A 20,250-nucleotide genomic window follows, 5' to 3' on the forward strand; every position below is an offset into this window, starting at 1 on the left:
TAACAGGAGATTTTTTTTCCAGGGGGGGGGGGGTGCCCCCCCCAGGAAAACAGAGTAGATGTAATTTACAGTATTCTGGTGGATTTGGTGAGTTTGACACTTTTATCAGCCTTTATTACTTACATAGGCTCCATTAGCAATAGAAGAGACATATTTAATAATAACCACTAATTACTTAAAAATTACTATCTCTTTCAAATTGCATTGGACTGGAGTTTATCCAGACATAAAGCGACAGTAAAGGAGTAACATTCCCATTCTCTCAGAAAGAGAGTTTTTTTTGGGGGTGTATGCCAGAATCAAAGAGTGAGAGAGAGAGAGAGAGAGAGAGAGAGAGAGAGAGAGAGAGAGAGAGAGAGTGAGAGAGAGACCACTCACACCTTGCCCACTCACCTTCCAACAAAAATAACAATCAAATACTGCCATTGTGATTTGCATATCAAAAACTCAAGGAACTAGCGAATTAACATGAATGGCTGTGGCTGCATATCAGTGAGGGGCTCAGGGGGCACACAAAAAGGGTGGAATCCCCCAAAACAGGATAAGAACAGGAGAAATGGAAGAACAGGATACGTCCAGGAGATAAAATAACAGGAGTCTCCTGGTGAGAACAGAAGGGTTGGCAGGTCTGCTATTATTCACGTGTTCTCTGTCTGAAATACTGTGATTTATTATCTGATATTTTTGTAGGCTACAACTATAGACTCGCATTACAGTGATTTGCCTCTACCTCGTGGCCAAAAACCTCAATTACAATCAGAGATCTTTTACAACCACAAGGACCATAGTGCATTGCGTTGACTTGACAGTATAGATCCCATAGCCCGGTGGGACGTCCCACGCTGTGATTGGCTGCCTGCTTGCCAAACATAAACAAATAAAAACAAGCAACCAATCCACAGCAGTGTCCCGCCCTCCCGGGCCATGGGACTCTCTCAAGTGTTAAGCTTCCTGATTGTGTTGCCATGTCCGCTTATTATAAGCGACTTTGGCCTTATTATTATGTGAAGTTGCTTATAAATATTGGTAGTTGCAGGTTGCGTTTTGGGGGGCTCGTTTAAGTGTAGTTGCTTATTTGGGCTTGTTTCACTTTTTTTAACCAGTGGTTCTCAAATATTTTCATGTCAAGGAAAGGACCCCCAGATTAATATGTATTTGTCTGCAGACCCCACATCTGAAAATAATATGTTATGCCAGGGAGGGACCCACATGTTATTTGTACATTTTTCATTTTGTTTCACTCCAATATTCAGGGCTGGAGCCAGTCAAGTCTCATGTAGCCTAGCAGTCGCTTCTTTTGGCCTTGTTTTCCTAGACCTGGTTGCTTATATCTCTCACACAATCTGGAAACACTGTACCAAGGTCTCACGCTTCCCTTCCTGTTGTTATTGTACTAGTATCGCGAGCCGCCCGCCACCACTGCTATGGTCCCATAGTCAGAGAGGCACACTTCTTTGAACTACTTTTAACCAATAACCACCTAATAAACCACAGCGACGGGGAGGCGACTGACCGTCGGGAAACAAACCGCGGTGTTAGTAACATTCACTGTTAAAGCCCGCATGAGTGTGTGACCGCAGCGGCGGCGGCATGTCGCTGAGTTCAGACGGGTGGACAGTGGCTCACACCCCCGCCACAGCAGCGGAGCCCATGCCACGGTCCTCCGCCTCTCTCCCCGCTGCTGCTGGCTGTCAGACCGTGGTGCTCATGTCGGTGCGGGTGTCAGTGTGCCACTCGGGCATTCGGCCGCTGTGTCTCCCAGGGGCGGCGGCGGCGGCGGCAGGGGGAGAGGGCGATGATGATGAGTCACTCCTCCGGCTGCAGCTCAGCATGGACCCGGGGAAGTCCGGGGAATTCCGCCTCTCGCTGCGGGACGGCGGCAACCAATCATCAGCCCGGAGTGTGGTGAGTTGAGTTGAGTTCAGTCAACAACAACAACATGTTGGGAATGTTGCAGTGTTGGAGAAAAAGTATACTCTAATTTTTAAAGTATCGACAATACTGCAATGTTGGAAATACTCTGTTACAAAGCACAAGTCTGGTAATCCAAATGTACTTGAGTAAAAGTACAAAAGTATTGACAATACAATAGGCATCAAAATGTACTTAAAGTACCAAAAGTAGAAATTTCTCATTATGCAGAAGGTCCCATTTCACAAGTTTATGTATTTATTTGGCCGCGGATGTCCATCAGAAAATATTTTGTGCCAGGAATCCCCATGCAAGATTTGTGTTGTTAAAAAATCTTTCCAAAATATTCCAAATTCTTCAAACATTCTCTAGATTCTTTTCTACAAGCTCCGTTGTGAGCTTGTAGATCTGCTATTTTCAAATAGTCAATGTATATAGAGTTAAAGTGGCACTGGTTAACATGATAGTGATAGTGCTGAGAACCACTAGGAGCCTCAGCCTCAGCCTGCCTGTATTGATGTATGTATGAGACTGAACTGCCAGCAAATCCAACTGAAGGAAACATTGTTGAAAGTTGGCAACAATTAAAGAACAGTGTGGGCAGAGTCACTGTTTCTTTCTTTTCAGATTAGCTGTTATTCCACTGGCATTAACTATGAAATACAGACAGTTATTGATCATTTATTGACGTCTTACAGACATTTAAAACAATATTGTTTCTGAGTTTGTTAGAGTAGCTAGCCTTGTATCAAGACGGTATATGACAGTCTTGTATCAAGGCTATTACAGTAGCCTCCATTTATGTATTGATTTGACTTTTAACTCAGAAACTAGGACAGAGTGGCATAAATCTTTGATATGACCTGGCTTCATAATTCATGAATCAGTTGCAATGTACTCAATCTGGGAACCCATCGTCAAATAAAAAGGAAACCCCTGAATCTGTTCTTGAGAGATTACAATGTACTAAACATTCTGATGACTTTCCTTTTCCCCTCTCGTGCCTCCTTCTCCTTTCTCTATGTTTCACTTTCTATTTTGATATCCTTTTTCGATTTTCCCTTCCTCTTGTCAGTCGATTTCAGAGTTTGACTTGAGGGCGATACACTACGAGGTGAAGAGCCCCAGATGTCATGAGCTGAGCTTGGCCGCACCGCCACATGACTGCATCAGCTTCAACTTCCGCTGCGAGCGGGAGGCGCAGGAGTGGGCTACCGTGGTCATATCATCGCTGAGAGAAGCACACAGGGGTCAGTCCTTCATTTCCCCAAATGGCTCTTTTTGACTACAAAGGGTAACCTGGAATCTTCCATAACCTGAAACTGCCTGTGATATTTGTATTTTGTTTACATGTAAACAAACACAAAAATAATGGAAACCTATAATGGAAGCGTTACGTCTGCGTCATAAGCCATCTACTACAAGCGCGTCAGATCGTGACACGGTGTGAGCTTGTAGATCGGCTATTTGAGATATTTTCGAAACATTTTGAAAGAAGTATACGTTCTGGGTTCCCAGAACTCAGGCTTAGCACCTCCTCCTGAACAGGGCCCAAATTAGGTTCTGAAAATCATATATGAATGAAACCAAGCCATAGCATGTGGAAACAAATCCTGAACCTGTGAAATATGTTACATCATGGCACCCACGATATGGTTCACTTAGTTCTTGTAGTCGAAAAAAAATAATATATATGACTTGATCGTAACTTGGCTCTCTTTGACGGCGCAGCGGAGAAGATCTGGCACCACAGGTGATGTTGAACAGTTTCAAACCGTATGGTGAAACAAGTAAACATGTGCTCACTTACCACCATCCAAGCCGCCCATTTGTGGTGCCTGGAATCTAATTTGCACCCTGGTGAACTTGAAGCGGGGTGGTGCATATTGACTTTGGTGTAACAAAACCAGCATTTTAGACCAGAACAAAGAAGCTTTTGACTGCTCTGCTGTGTGTGTGTGTGTGTGTGTGTGTGTGTGTGTGTGTGTGTGTGTGTGTGTGTGAGTGTGTGAGTGTGTGAGTGTGTGAGTGAGTGAGTGTGTGTGAGAGAGAGCTTGGATACATGAAGAGTGGGCACTAAGGAAGATTGGGCACCTCAATGTAGAATTGTTAAAATTAAATATTTGAGAAATGGTCTTTAGTAATGTTAAGTATGCATGATTTGAACGTGCACGGTACATAATTATCAGACCTAAATTGACCCTTCAACTTCTTGTTTATGCTCAAAATGATCGGATATACAGGCTTTATTGCAATTTGTAGCAATTGTAGAAATATTATACCTTAATTGTCAAATGTTCAAGCATGTTCTAATCATGTATACTTTATATTACTTATGACCATTTTCCAAATATTACATTTTGTAATTTATTTTACAAAATAGCCAATTTTACATCAAGGTGCCCACTCTTCCTTAGTGCCCACTCTTGCTGTTACCTTGTGCTTGCATCAAATGTCCACCGCAGTACAACAATTGAGCTCAGCAGCAGCTATCCAGGCATTCTCTCTCCATCTTTCAGCTTCAGGGTGGATTTAATCTCCACCAAGATGGTCACTACATTATTCAGGGCCATTTCATATGCATCAGTGTTTCCCCTATATGCATTAAGCAGTGGCAGGCCGCCACGCCTTAAATCTGGCCGCCACAGTATGATTTAAAAAAATAAAATAATAATAATCATGGACATATCCGTGATTGGCAGGTAATGTGTTAAGTAAGAAGTGTGAGTACTTCCTCCACCACTGTCTTTTTTGTTATGTATGACAGTTTGTCTATACTACTTGGTCTAATAAAAGTATATTTTCCTAAATCTGGAGACAATTCATATGTAAACTATACAGATATTTTCCTGCTCATTACTGTGCACATGTACTATGTCTTGTGTTTGAGCACAAATATGTATTTTGAGAACCCAACACACGCATCCTCCCCCACACCTTCAGCTTCTGGCTAGGGGAAACACTGTGCATCCATGTCCAGCGTGGTCCCATGTCACATTAATTTTCGTAAAGAGGATGTATGTGATATTTAATTCACAACGCATTTAAAGCGAGGACATTCAGTCATGTGAGCATCCCTCCTTCCTAGAAAAATTGCAATGACAGCTTAATTGTCACACTCACATCACAGCTTTACAGGTATGAAGAAGTGGGTGAAATTCTTTTTTTTTCGTGGCCCATAGCTCCATCATTTAGTCGTTTTTCGTGAGAAGGGAGAGGATAGAGTAAGAGCAGAAGAGAAAATAAAGAAACACAGGATAGAAACATGTCAAATATTCTAAAACATACGCACATAATATTCAGGTGGCATATGTAGTAGCATGTATGTAACATGATGTTTAGAACAATTACAGAACTAGAATATAGACCTTTTCCACACCATATTCTCATGTGCAGGTGAGACATCATTTTGCAGCATTTTCAGGCATGTCATTGTAAACATAGGTGCCGTTTCTAGTACAACGGCAGCAGAGCACCCCTACAGGCTACACTGTACATACAGAAAGGTAAGCCTGTGTGGTAGCCTGTGTTGCAGTGTTAATTTTGACAGCAAATTTTGATTTAGTCTTAGTCTTAGTCTTTTGAATAACACACATTTAGTTTTAGTCCTATTTTAGTCTTCTGAAAATTGTTTAGTCTTAGTCTAGTCTAGTCGACTAAATATCAAAACCTTAAGTCTTTTAGTCTTTTAGTCTTAGTCTTAGTCAAAAACAATTACACTGCAGCATATTCTGATTTAGTCTTAGTCTTAGTCTTTTGAATAACACACTATTTAGTTTTAGTCCTATTTTAGTCTTCTGAAAATGTCTTAGTCTAGTCTAGTCGACTAAATATCAAAACCTTAAGTCTTTTAGTCTTAGTCTTAGTCGACAAAATTAACACTTCTGTGTTGTCAGGACCGCCTGGCGACATTATGCTTTGGATGACCATCTCTTCCTAATCTGTTAGGCAAAACTGGTTCTAGATCAGCAGCAGTAAGAGATCTGACTGTTCACCTCTCATTGAATCATTGTAAGAGGACAAACAGTAGCCTTATCACTGTGGGGAAATGTATCTGGTATTCTGTTGGAACGAGGAAGTGTTTGTTTGCCTGCTCTTTAAAAATGTCCTGAATGTCTCTTGACATCCTACAGTGGCAGACATTGTTTCAGCCGAAGACTCCCAGCTGCCTCTGGATGACGTTGTATCTCAGAGTTCTACAGATTTGCCACGCACAGGTACATCATGTGCATGTCTTCCTACCTCACACAGGCGTCTAGAGAGAACTAAACCGGCACACTGTAGCTTTGTATTTAGGCATCCACTAAATAAGTTACTACTGTAAGTAAGTGCTACTGCTTACTTGGTGGATGCCTAAATAAAAGGTTACTTAAGAGAGCTACTGTACAGTGTGCAGACCTGTCTTTGCCCTTTGGAACTTGCAATCCAAACCTCGCTCAAAATAGAGGCCGTAGTGTAACGTAGGTTTTTGTGACAAATCCTCAGCAGTTAATACAGTGCACCCTGGACAGGATTACACAAACCACTCTGAAGAAAGGAAATTAAGTTTGAAGATGGAAGATAACAGTAAATGGATTTGACTCCTTACAGTAAATACTCCAGACTTTTAAATCGTCAGAGAAGAAGTTGTACACACAGCCACCGTGGCTCGTCTGCAATTTACCATTTTGGACATCTAATATCTCAGCTGTACATTACCCAGACAAATAATATAGCTATTCTGGGGTTAATATATGGGGCGAAAATAGACGTCCTGTGAGCTTGTAGATTGGCTATTTTTGGCAAAGAGATTTGGTGTTGAGGGAAATACTAGCGTACTAGTATAGACCCCTGGAGGACCCCAGACAACTAAGTATATAGCGTTTCAAGTAGTTAATACTGCTCTTGTGTGTTTGTGGTTGTGTGTGTGTTTCTATGTATGCATAGCTGCGTGGCGTGTCTATTTATAAATCTATGTCTGTGTGTCTACAGAGGAGATGTGCTGTGAGCTGACCAGAGCCATAGAGGCAGGTGACATGCAGGCTGCCTCTGTCGTTGCTAGCAGTCTGGCCCGCCAGCACACTGCACTCAAGATCCAGCCTGCTGTCAGGAACTATGAAGACACTGAGATCAAGTAGGCTCATATTTGCATTTTGTATGGTCGTAAGAGATTCTATATCTCAATGAGGTTTTACCTGGTTAAATAAAGGTTTAATAAAAAAATATAATTAATGGGTGGCTTTAATGGTTAATGTGCCGACTACATAATATGTAAAGTTTAAGTCCAGCTCAAGACAAGTGTTGGCATTCTTCCACACTTTTCCTGTTAGAAAAAAAACCACAGCAACTTAAAAACACATATACCTACAATGTGTCTTTTATTTGAATTTTGCCCCTAAGCTTGGCTGTTGTTGTCGAAGATTCTTCCTCTTCCTGTTGTGTCACGGTGAAAGTCTTCCCCAATACGACTACTGCAGCGCTGAAGCAGCAGGTTTGTCTGCAGAATGTCCCGCTGCTTTTTTACTTTTTTGAGCATCACAGCAACTTCTCTTAGCTTCTCAGATAATCTCATCCTTCTGCCTTCTCCTCCCCCACTCTGTTCCCAGGTGTTCCTCCAGTATGGCTTCCACCCGTGGGTACAGCGCTGGGTTATCGGCCAGTGTCTGTGTGCGGACCAGCGCTCCCTGGCCTCGTACGGTGTGCGACGGGACGGCGACACGGCCTTCCTCTACCTCCTGTCGGCCCGCCACGCCCGCCTCACCCACCAGCTCCTCCAGCAGGACCAGGAGAGTGCCCTGCTGGTCAACTCGCCAGCTCCCTCCTTCCCTGCTCCTGCTCCGACTGTCCTCCCACCTCCTCCCTACAGCAATGGCCCCTCGTCTCAAGACCGCAGGCCTTACTCCACCTTGCCTCCCCGGCTGGGTGCCGGCAGCAACACTGGTGAGGGAGCACATGTGATACTAGAAGGAATGCGAGCACAACTTCAGTCAAAGAGGAACAGTACAACAAAACTTGCCAGGCGCACATGGCTCCTAAAGTTAAATAAAAGGGAAATGATGCCAGCACTCACGTTAATGTTCTTCAATCGATACTCAGTTTATTTAAGTTTAAGAGGGACACGTTTCCGAACTATGCCTTCATCAGCCTTGGAATGCTGAAACGCATCTGTGTCCTGTTGCCGTCCTAAACCTAAATAAACTGAGTACCTATTGAGGCACATGTGGTTACACCAGTGGTTCTCAAACTGTTTAATTAAAAGAAAATCCCGGATTGAATTCCAGGTTAAACACACATGTGAACCCTTGGCATAGACTACATAGTAGAACTGTCCTGTCTTGCACAGGTCCTGGAGCATCAGCTGGGTCTGACAGGGGGAACATTGGTGACATCAGAGACCTCATCAACCTGGAGATGCTGCAGCTCAATGAAGCTCTGGGCCCCGGCAGAACAACTGCCGTCCAGGTAAAGGATGGTTCTCTTCTGTTTATGCTACGGCTGTGGTATGCCATGCAGTAATCATTTTAACCACTTATCAACCTGGCCTCTCTATTTTGGGCATGTCATAGGCAAAAATAGCAGTTCTACAAACCCATGACGTGACACGTTGTGAGCTTGTAGATCAGGTTCAAGTGGTTAAGGCTCAGTCCTTGCGCAGCCGACCCGGGTTTGAATCCGACCCGTGGCCCTTTGTCTGTCTCCACTGTTGCTATCAAATAAAGTCTTGAAAATGCCCCCAAATTATTATTATTACAAAACATACGTTAAACAATTAAGCCCTATTTCAGGGGTCGGCAAGTAAGTGTGGCTTAGGGCCAATGTTTCTTCTAAGCGGGTGGAAAAATCAATGGCTAATTTAGCACCTGGAACATGCAACAGACCACCTGATATACTATAATAACTATATTTCTATAAAGGTTAATAAAGAGACGGTGGTATAACTACTGCCCCATCCATGAATGTGGCACTTATCACAATGTTTAATCTGGAGAAATGGATACTCTCTTTTTTTAACAAGAGCTCTTTCATGGTCCAAGGTCTCTTAGAACAGAGAGAAACAATGTATTGTTTAAGGCATGTGAAACACAGTTTTGGTTTGTATTTCAAACATGAGAGGTTTTTCATCTAAAAGTCTCAAGAGGATAGTTGAAAATTGAATAATAATAGAACTATATGCGTTCCTCCTATAATACATTGTATACAAATACATTGTTGGCCATATCCTGCTTATGTGGGACTGTCGGTCAGATATTGTAAATTATTTACAAAATAATTTGCCAGGCCAGATATTATTGCTGGCGGGCCAGTTCTGGCCCCCGGGCCGCCTGTTGCCTACCAGTGCCCTATTTTATACTTTGTCTATTCTAAATTAGCCGATCTACAGATGATCTTGTAGATTGGCTATTTTCGAAAGATTTTGACAAATATTGAGTACTTAAACTTTTGTTACTTTATGTATATATTTTGAGTAAAAGTAAAATGTTGACTACAGGACTTGTAGCCGAGTATTTCTACATTGTGGTATTGCTACTGATCTCAGTACTTCTTCCACCACTGTACTCAGTAAATAAATTACTCCAGTATTCTAGGCCATGTTACAGAGGGTCAAAGGAACTTGTGTTTTCACAGGGTGCGCCTCAGGGTTGGTCGTGCCCCTCCTGCACCTACATCAACAAGCCCACACGGCCGGGCTGTGAGATCTGCAGCACTGACCGGCCTCAGTCCTACGCGGTCCCAGGAGGGTACCGACCCGACCCCCTGGAGCTCCAACGCATCCAGCAGGAGAAGGAGGCTGTCAGACAGTACCAACTGGTAGGAGAAACAGTCATGCATACACACATACACCTCAACACATATAGCCATGCATGTTCATGCATGCACTCTAAACACACACATTTGCAACGGAGCGTGCAGTCGGACATAATTACCATATACACAAATTATCTTAACCTCACACAGACACAACGAGACACATTTACTGTAGGTTAGTTTGTTAGGGCAGCTTTACACATAAGGACTATTAAAGTCCTTATGTGTAATTTTTCGATTACGCAGTGTCCAGGGAGTTGTCAATCACAGAAAAATGTACACAATCTACTTTCAAGCACTTTGTTCCAGGTGCTTGTCTAAAACGTCAGCCAATTGCTATATTATTTTTGCATTGATTGGAGTTCTGGAGTCTGCATCCAATGAGACAGTCACAAATTTGATCCCAACTGATATTCCAAGTGGGTGAAACAAACATGTAGAGTTAAGCCTGACTTATACTTAGTTGTGCCATAGCCCATCTACAGGTGCACAATTGGTTGCACTGTGACATATTGTGAGCTTGTACATGCTACAGTATTTGCTATTTTCGGTGCGACACCAACGCACAATTAAGTAGGTTGTATTGGCTGTATCCTAGTTGACAGAGTAGTGCTGTACAGTGCAGGGCAGTAGAGGGCGCTGGGTGAGGCTCTCTCAGGTTGACTCTCTTCTCTTCTGTCTCTGTTTTTTGAAGGAGAAAGGGAGAAGAGAGGAGCTGAGGAGTGCTGGGGCACAAAACAACTCACTCTTGTACAACCTGGACCAGGACAACTGAATGTGCACATAGCCACATACACACACTCACAATTACAACTCTTTGCGCTGACTTGCACTACACACACAGCACTCTGTGTTTATCAAGAAGAACAATTCAGACTTTTCCAAGCTGAGTAGGAACTGAATACAGGAGGTCCTGTGTTCTTGCTTGACTTGGCCATGGGGGGGGGGGTTCGATATGATAATAATACTATATTGGTTATTATGATCAAGTGATTGAAGAACTCTAATTAGAGTTACAGTGTTTCACTTATTAAGCCCTTTGTACTGGAGTCTGGTGTTGGCCCAATATATGCCACAAACATTGAAGTCCCCATTTCCAATGTTTTGTCCTTTAGAAGGTACAGCAGAAGAACTGTACTGTACTTTATACTGTATACATTTTTGCCAAACTATGCCAACTCAGCCAGGGAAGAGAGAAAGAAAGGCAGTTTTACTCTTATAATCTTGGGTTGAAAATCCATTTGGATAATCGCAGTTATCGTTCATGATCAATGAAGAACTGCAGTTTTTCTTGACGGTATTAAAAAGGCTGTTATTGCCTTTTAAGTTGAATGTATGAGGTAGCAATTGTTTATATGATGTCAGATGGATCGAAATAAAATATTTTGACACAATTGAGTGTGTTTGCGTGTGTACGTGTGAATGCACATGTTGTTATTGATTCAGTCAGTGTGTTGTGTGTATGAACTGTCATTGTTTTATTAAACACATTAGTAGTTGTGTCCATAGAAAGCCGGGTTGTCAGACACGATCAGGAGGATCAAATGACTCGCGCTCTGCCAGAAAACGCTGGGTGCCGAGAGCGCTTAAGCGCAATACTCGGGCGCTGGGAAGAGCAGTTCTCCGGCGTGTCTTTACCATAAAAGTGCTTGGCAGAAAGACGAAGACGAAGAAAGACAGCTCAAAAAAACACTTTGTGTGGACACAACCCCTTTAGCAGAACGAGAGTCGCGCCCCATTAAGAACCCTAGCGTCCCTATTCTGGGGCCGTGCATTTGGCGAAAAATAGCCGATCTTTAAGCCCACAACGCGTGTAGATCGGCTATTTCCGCAGAAGAGATTCGGTGTAGAGGGAGCAGATCTAGTACAGTAGTCGTACTGTATTAGCATTAACCCTTGATCCAACGCACCAATCCTTGTCCCAGTCCAGGGAGGAGGAACGACGGAACAACTTTGCCCGGCTGGTGATGATGGACGGCCAGGACCTGATTCCCAACCCAGAGGCTGTGGACTGTAGAATCTGTTACCTGGACCTCCAGCCTGGGGAGGGAGTGCTGCTCAGGGAATGTCTCCACTGCTTCTGCAGGTACTGTATCCATGCTGCAGTGCAACACACACTATTTTCTTACCGATTATTCTGTCTATTACTTTTTCAATTATTATTTTGTATATATTACTGAATTTGATTAAAGGTAGGGTAAGTGATTTTCTTTGGTTAAAATAAGTGTTATATAGCTCTATATTCTGATAGTACTCATTGCTATAGAGTGTTTGTTCAGTAAAAAGAGTCTCCTTGTCTCTCCAGCTCTTAATAAAACAGAAAATGCATTTCCGTTTCAGTTTCAGTTTCATTTCCAATTTTATCCAATCAGGATAGAGAACTCAATCAGGATATAGATTAAACAAGTGAAATTGGAAGTGATGACACTAAGAAATGAGCAGGCAAAATTGGAACTGGAACACTATACAAATTAAGCTTAAAAATTGGTACTTTCTCCTGATTGGCTGAGATTTTGACACCTACCGGAAAATGTATTTTCTGTTTATTAAAGAGCTGGAGAGACGGGGAGACTCCTGTTACTGAACAATCACTCTATAGCAATGATTACTATCAGAATATAGTGCTTTAACCTTTAAAAAAAATACTTTTTGTTTTATACACATAACAGTGTTGTGCAAAAATATTTAAAATAGCAGATCTACAAGCTAACAACGCGTCGCATCGGGACTCGTTGTGAGCTTGTAGATTGGCTAATTTAACTACTTTTGAAAGCTCTTTGCCTATAATAACAGTCCCAAAATAGTGTACTATTTCATATTTTGAGCCATAGCATCTCCATTTTTAGGCTAATATTTGGCAAAAAAATAACCGGGGTGGGGTAGGAAGGACCTCCAGCGATTTATACCAAGTAGGTATAAAGAGGGAATAGCGCATGGCAAAAAGAAGGGATAGAGCTTGCAGGAGGTGAGGGGTAAAGAAGGAGAGAAGTGTGTTTAAGAGTGTGTGTGTGTGTGTGTGTTTGCAGAGAGTGCCTGCACTCAGTCGTCATGCTGTGTGAGGACCCGGAGGTGTCGTGTCCCTACAGAGATGACACGTATGCCTGTGACTGCACCCTGCAGGAGAGGGAGATCAGAGCTGTGAGTCATACTGTCACCAAGCCTCCAGGGTTATTAGAGTTTTAACTAAAACTAACATTCACACTTATACTTACACATTTACATTTATAAAGACAAGTAACTGAAACTGTATTGTGGGCAAGCTTTAGTCTTTGTCAAAAAGCAATAAATATGACATTTTAGTGAAATTAACATATTTACAAGTACAACTGATATTTATGTTTTTTAAACTGTGTATGATTAATTTGAAGCTTCCGGTGCGATAATTTAACACATTTTCCCCTTTGGCAACATTGCCACTACAGCTTACAGTATGTTTTGTGTTGATAAATCTTGTCTCATGGGGATCCCTGGAACAAAACCTTTTCAGGTGGGGGTCCACGGCCAAATACTACTTTCTGAGATAAATTTGGGGTCCATAACATGACATGCATCTCTCTCTCTCTACCTCCTACCTCTCTGTCTGACAGCTGGTGTCTGCAGAGGAGTATGAGCGCTGGCTGCAGAGAGGCCTGTCGGTGGCAGAGTCTCGTTGTGAGGGCAGCTATCACTGTGCCAGTCCAGACTGCCCAGGCTGGTGTGTGTACGAGGACACCGTCAACGTCTTCCACTGCCCAGTCTGTAGCAAACACAACTGTCTGCTCTGCAAGGTACCGGCGTGCACACATACTGATAATCCAGTTGTTCTCAATGTGGGGTCCAGGGACCACCAGGGGGTCCCCAGGAAAATATGTTAATATAGCGTCAAAACCTTCATCCACTTTAACCCTATATACAGTACATCGGCTATTTGAAAATAGCAGATCTGCAAGCTCGCAACCTGACGCGTTGTGAGCTTGTAGATCTACTAATTAAAATAAATATTGATATATCTTTTTTTATATTTGGAATATTTTGAAACATTTTAACAACAAAAATCTTGTATGGGGGTACCTGGCACAAAATATTTTCAGATGGGGGTCCACCGCCAAATACATAATTAATTTGGGGGTCTTAGTTCCTTGGCATGAAAAAGTTTTAGAACCAATGCTCTATAAGCTATTTTCTTTATACCAACCATAATTGCTTGGCTTTTATTCTCAAAGTTAGGATAGCAATACGTTTCAGTAAAAGTGGCAGGAGACTGTGAAAGAATCTTTGATGCAATGTGTGATTGCATGTTTCTGCATGGCCTGAAGAACTGCCTTAGCATGTGCATTCACATTCTGTCTTGTCTTTCTTTCTTTCTTTTTCCTTTTTCCTTTATTTATTCAGGGAATCCCATTGAGACCAAGCTCTCTTTTTTAAGGACGCCTTGATCACAGATACATAATGAAAAACACAATACATAATGAAAAACAATAACAAACATTTGAACCACATTACAACGTCACAGATGAAAATAAATATAGGGTTACATGAAACAGGTGCAGTCACTATGTAGTGTGTCCTCAAGAAGCACCATAAATGTCGAGACCAATCAAACCAGTTTCAGAGAGTCCTGAAGTTTGTTCCATTTGCGTGGAGCATAATAAATGAAAGCTGTCTTTCCTTGTTCCCTGTCCATACGTGGACGGTTACTTTTCAGGGAATGTGTTCCAATGGAGTATTTAGTCACAAGCTCTTGTTAATACTTTTCATTGGTTGAATACATCATAATGTGTTAACTTGTGAGCTTGTAGATCTGCTTTTGTGGGACAACTTAGTATGATGAAGTAGGGCATTCATTTATGGAAAAAAACATAAAAAGCTGAATTACGGAGATACAAGGTCAACACAACCGACAGTTGTCGTTTGAATATTTGCTACTACCACCAAGATCTGCACCCACGGCCGACAGCAACGATATACATGACCATATGTTTACATATATTATGTAAAAAGTATAAAACACAAAAAAGCCGGAGAGCTTATTTCCATTGTGGTCCGTTGAGCCTGCGCAATGAAGACATAGAGAAAAATATAATCAATCATAAATACATTAATACAATTTCAACGTTCTAGACAAGTAAAATTGTCAATGGAACCTGCTGCAACTCAACTAATAGGCGGTTAGGTCCAGCTGCTATTCAACCAGCTCTTTATTGAGGACTTGACCACAATGTTAAAATTAAGATGGCCACAATGTAAAAATGTTGACACTGTAGCAGGTTATTTAGATAGATACTAGGTTTGTTGTTTACCTGGTATCCTATAGTTTCAATGTACAGATTATTATTTAGATAGTATATTGTTTAGAGTAACTTATGCTAGGTTTTTTGGTTTACTCGTGATCTTTGCTGAGGCATCACACTGTATCTCTGCATTTGTATGTGTTTATCTTGCTTATCGTAAGTCGGCTCTGGTTAAGAGTGTCTGCTAAAAGGCCTAAATTGTAAATTGTAAAAAATGTAAATTGAGTTAACAGGCAGTCTCTTTCCAGGCCATCCATGAGGGAATGAACTGTAAACAGTACCAGGATGATCTTGCGGCTCGTGCTATAAATGACTCTGCTGCTAGGAGAACAAGGGATCTGCTCAAGGTGTGTGTGTGTGTGTGTGTGTGTGTGTGTGGGGTGTGCCGATATATCGTCCCGCGATATATCGCGATACGTTTTCGTGACGATATGTATCGTTTTGGAGGAAAAAAAATATCGTTTTTAAAAAAAAACAATAATATATACAATAATACAATCAGGCATGCAAACAGCCCCGAGGTGAAAAGGGTGACAAAATGTTGTTTTTTTTCGGGTCAGGTGTCACACTTGCCCTATTTGGATTCAAAACGGCTATTGTAGCTAAAAAGCTACAAGTTCGCATATCTGAATAATGCAAAAACTGAATTATTTGTTTGCATTTGCTTTTTTTCTCCCCCATATATTTTTCATAATAAAAAAAGTGCGTATCGTATCGTATCAAAATCATATCGAAGTTGTGAGCCAAATATCGTATCGTATCGTTTGGTGAAATTAGTGTATCGGCACACCGCTGTGTGTGTGTGTGTGTGTGTGTGTGTGTGTGTGTACCTGCTGTGTGATGAAAGGTGAGTGTTATGGTGTGTGTGTGCTTGTTTCTGTACCTGCTGTGTGATGACTTGGGTTGGGCACAGTGTGAAAGATTTATTTCGTCTCTGTCGGGTGGAAACCTTGTATATGTCTAAAACCGTTGCTTTTCAGGAAATGTGAACAAATAATAACTAAACTCGAACGCAAGTTCTTTTTTTTTACCAACCATCTGTAAATACTTTTCATTGGTTCAATATTCATAAAACCCACAGAGACACATTTAAACCTTCACTTAAAACAAGCACACAAGCTATTTTCGCTACTTTTGCACGACACTCTTGTATGACGAAGTAGGGCATTAATTTACGAAAAAATTACATATAAAGTTTAAATATGGATATGGTTTCTGTCCGACATCAACGACTTCCAATAGAGCCTGACTGATGCCAGATTTCTGGATCTGATCATGATTTCCGCCCTAGCCCTGTAGTACACCAATTGCAATTTTTTTGACCTAAATGTTTTCCAAAAGTGCTAAATCAATTCTAATCAAAAGGTCTTAAAAACTAAACTGGGACACATCAGCTGCATAATTGCAGACACCGACGTTGTCACAAAAGTCAAAAAATGGGCGACCGCTATATCAGTCAGGCTTCCAAGCCACAAAAAGCAGTAATTTAACAAATGAACTAGGGCTGCGCGATGAATTTGTCATCATATCGGTATCGGCAATATCAGCCTTAAAAATGCGGTAGCTGATATCAAAATGATATATCGGTTTGAGCTGATAATTTATTTAGTTTGAATTTGAAGTTGGAAAAAGCCTTTTGTGATGATGAAGGCTGCAGATTGAAAGAGTGTTTTCATTGTTTGAACTAATATGTATCAGTCGGGCCTAATAAATCAGCTAATAAGAATTCTGCATCTGCACCCAGAATCACAGTTGCTGTATAACAGGTGTAGTTTACTTTCCCTAGTGGAAACTTGTATTGTAATATTGGTGTCGGTCGATTTAACCATGCAAAAAAAGGTAATCGGATATCGGACAACATTTTTACTTTTCCCATCCCTAAAATGAACTTATTGGAAAATCTTGAATTGAGAAAATTCCCTTCACTTTACCTGCAATAACAGATGTCTATTACTGTCACTTCACTCTACACAAACAGACTCTGGTGCGCTCGGGGGAGGCCATGCACTGTCCCCAGTGTGGCATCATCGTACAGAAGAAGGAGGGATGTGATTGGCTACGCTGCACTGTCTGTCACACCGAGATCTGCTGGGTGACCCGGGGGCCACGCTGGGGGCCAGGGGTAAGAAGTCCCGCCCTCTTCTCTGATTTGTTGTCTTGTCATCACCATAGCAACATACTGTACCAGTTTTTGCCGGCAGGCAGTAGTTGATTGTTGACGCTGATATTTATTTTCTGTTTCCTTAACCACTTAACCCCTCTATACTCAGTGAACTGGCTCTGTATTTGGTCTGCTCTTTTTTCCCCATCTACACCAAATCTCTTCATTGAAAATAGCCGATCTACAAGCTTGCAATGCATCGCGTTGCGAGCTTGTAGATCTGCTATCTTTGGCGAACATTACCCCTAGAATTGGGATGCTAGGGTTAATTTGGATAAAATTGTCATAATAAATCTTATATTAAATAAATGCTATGAAATGCATTGCTCTCATCAAGTAAACGAAAGACCTGTGCTGCGTGTCATCTGACCAAACTCTTTCTGCTGAATAGTTGCACAATGATGAAGACGAGACATAATACCTTAGCTCAAACAAGCCATTAAAACACTGGACAGTTCTTAAATGAAAGGGGACAAGAATCATTTCTCCCTATTTGTTTATCAGTAGTTCGTATCGCTCTTTGGACTGTTTGTTTCAAACTTAGTTTCTGGGCAGAAAAATAAAAGTTGAAGAACCTTCCTATCCCTGTTCTTTCTAAGGGTCCTGGAGACACTAGTGGAGGATGCCGCTGCAACGTCAACAAGCAAAAATGTCATCCAAAATGCCAGAACTGCCACTGACAACACAGTGTGTCCACCGGAACAATTTGTATGGAGTCACACAACCGCGTCGCTCGCTGAAAATACGTTATATTCAGCAAGTGACACGGACGTATGTATGATGAAGTATAAATTTGCCATTAGCTATCTAAACAGGATAAAAGAGAATTGAAGAATTCTGAGAGATGTATTTATGCCAAAGCTGACCATGCAGGACAATTATATGCAATAAAAGTGAATACTTCACTTGACTAAACTTAAACGGAAAGAAATTCCCACTTTTGTTTTGCCAATAATGTAACTGTCTTTTGCTGATAAAACAATCTATTTCCTTGCCGTTCTAATATAATGCAGATCACAACTGCAATTGTATTCTGCCACTTAACCTCTGCCTTATGCACACAAGTAAACATGTCATATCTGAATTTAACAATTTGACTGGTAAACAGTTGTAGGGTTAGGTAGTTGTATCCAAAAGTATATTGAAGATAAATACAGCAATGGTGGTCACTTTTCATTTCATGGTGTGCCTTTCAAAAATGATTGCACTGCATTACAAGTTTGCTGGTTTTGTTTTGGTACCAGGGAGCTAGTTACCAGAAGCTTTAGTGGCCTTTCTTTTAGTTCACAAAGCTCACAAAGTATGCCTTAATAACTGTTTTGGGGGCAATGTAATCTGTTGTGTTTCAATGCAATTTTCTGCATAGTGACTAAACAGACATATCTATTGATAGCCATTAGTTGCGTGTCTGTGTGTCATGGCATGCATGCATGCAGGCTTGATGTGCGTGTGTGCATGTACCTTTGTCAAAGGTAAAAACGAGTGCCTCTTATTCTCAACTTGTCCTCTTCTATTTATTACTCACACGATAAGCAAATAGTTCTTAATGTTAACCAGTTTTTTAAATTTGAATATTTAAAAACTGGCATATGTAAAGACATTAATAATAGCTTGGGATAAACTCATATACCGGTTAAGTGAAAGCAGAAAATAAGCCTAAATTCTAAGCCATGTAAGCACATTTAATTCAATTCAATTTAATTTTATTAAAGTGTCAAATCACAACAAGTTGTCTCAAGACACTTTACATGTAGTAACGTTGAGTTGTTGTCGTCTTCCACATAATATTTGAATATTTGGGGATAATATTAAATATCCCGTTATAAAGGGATACTTGTGATTGGCAATATCCTGAATATGACCTCAACCCGGATATGAGATAATATCGAGAAAACTGTGCAAGTAAACGCACTGAATGGCAATACATTAACATAAATTAAATGGGTGTGCACTAAATACCCTATAAAGAGATTTAGGTATGTTTAGGTAACATATTGCCCTTATATGCTCTTGACTACACTACTGCCTTTACCTGAGAAGCCATGAATAATTCATGCTTCTTGTTTGTAAGATATAAGCTCAGAGTTGATGATATACCATTGTGCCTTAATTGTCAATAAATCCCTTTTGTGTTTACAACATTGATGTCTCATGTACTTTAATTGGACTAGTGTGGTATTTTGTCTAGAGCCGGACTGATGTATCAATTCGGCTGATATATGTGCCATTATTTCGGAATCAGCAATTATGCAGCCAGTGTGTCCTGATAGTTTTTTTTTTTACCTTTTTAAATGGTTCATAAATTGCAGATCTACAAGTTCACAACATGTCGTAAGGGCTGTTTTTGAAAAACAAAATGTAATGGGGCTTAAATGCTTTGATAATGTGTATTATTATTATTTGATTGTTTGCTTGTAAATTGTATAATCGAAGCTAAATGTTGTTTTTATATATCGAAGTTGTATACACAAAATGTAAAAAAAATATGTATGTATTTATTTATTTATTTATTTTTGTTCGTTTTCTTTTGGTTTTCACATGGCCATACAGATACAATGTATAAATGGAAAACAGAAACAATCAATCAACAATATTAATAATGATGGTAATAGTCATTGGTTCAGTCAGGCTGATTCCTCACAAAATCATACTCGTAGTTTTGAGTACATACACAGGAACATTGTTCAGTTGACAGTTTGTCACTAAACATCAGTCTATAATTTGAGGTACATAAAAGCAGTTCAGTAATCAAAAAGTTCTGCATGAACGACTTCCAGGTGGAATAAAACAAATGCCCTTTTCCTTTCTATGTTAATGAAAAATGTGTTGAAAACAATAAGCAATATCCTGGGGCCATCACATGTGTGAAGGTGGACAGATATAAATTTCCACTGTAATGGTATACATCGCCTTGCAAGTAAAGTTACAAAAGCCATGGCATTTTGTTTAAAATAGGTATTGTTTTCTCCTGGTGTCACACCACATAGAGCCACAAGGGGGCATAATTGTACATTAGTTTCAAATATTTTAGACATGATTTCAAAAATATTGTCCAATGCGCTTAATTTTAGAACAGGAACAGGAAGTGTTGCAGGTTAAACTTCACAGCAGTCACTCAATGGA

General features: G+C 40.8%; 1 protein-coding gene across 2 annotated transcripts; it reads left to right on the top strand.

Annotated features, from left to right (window-relative positions):
• Positions 1-1,408: 1,408 nt before the first annotated feature.
• shrprbck1r (sharpin and rbck1 related) lies at positions 1,409-19,411 on the top strand. 2 transcript variants are annotated; one of them, XM_080417928.1, is made up of 14 exons: positions 1,409-1,905; positions 2,987-3,161; positions 6,045-6,128; positions 6,883-7,024; positions 7,291-7,381; positions 7,497-7,830; positions 8,234-8,352; positions 9,517-9,699; positions 11,622-11,782; positions 12,723-12,834; positions 13,284-13,463; positions 15,215-15,313; positions 16,945-17,088; positions 17,727-19,408. In XM_080417928.1, exons 1-14 carry the CDS (start codon positions 1,591-1,593, stop codon positions 17,805-17,807), a joined length of 2,220 nt encoding a protein of 739 aa, XP_080274054.1. In that variant the 5' UTR covers positions 1,409-1,590; the 3' UTR covers positions 17,808-19,408. The 2 variants fall into 2 exon arrangements, with proteins under 2 accessions (XP_080274054.1, XP_080274055.1); XM_080417929.1 differs by lacking the exon at positions 6,045-6,128 and having other exon boundaries at positions 17,727-19,411.
• The last annotated feature ends 839 nt before the right edge of the window (positions 19,412-20,250 follow it).

This window comes from Gymnoscopelus braueri (assembly GCF_963280865.1).
Source record: "Gymnoscopelus braueri genome assembly, chromosome: 21".
Taxonomy (NCBI): domain Eukaryota; kingdom Metazoa; phylum Chordata; class Actinopteri; order Myctophiformes; family Myctophidae; genus Gymnoscopelus; species Gymnoscopelus braueri.

Excerpts from the sequence above, each read along its gene's own strand:
- shrprbck1r (XM_080417928.1), top strand. The coding sequence starts at position 1,591 with ATGTCGCTGAGTTCAGACGGGTGGACAGTGGCTCACACCCCCGCCACA. Across the intron at positions 3,162-6,044 it reads GCTGAGAGAAGCACACAGGG|TGGCAGACATTGTTTCAGCC; the intron begins GTCAGTCCTTCA and ends GACATCCTACAG. Across the intron at positions 6,129-6,882 it reads TACAGATTTGCCACGCACAG|AGGAGATGTGCTGTGAGCTG; the intron begins GTACATCATGTG and ends GTGTGTCTACAG.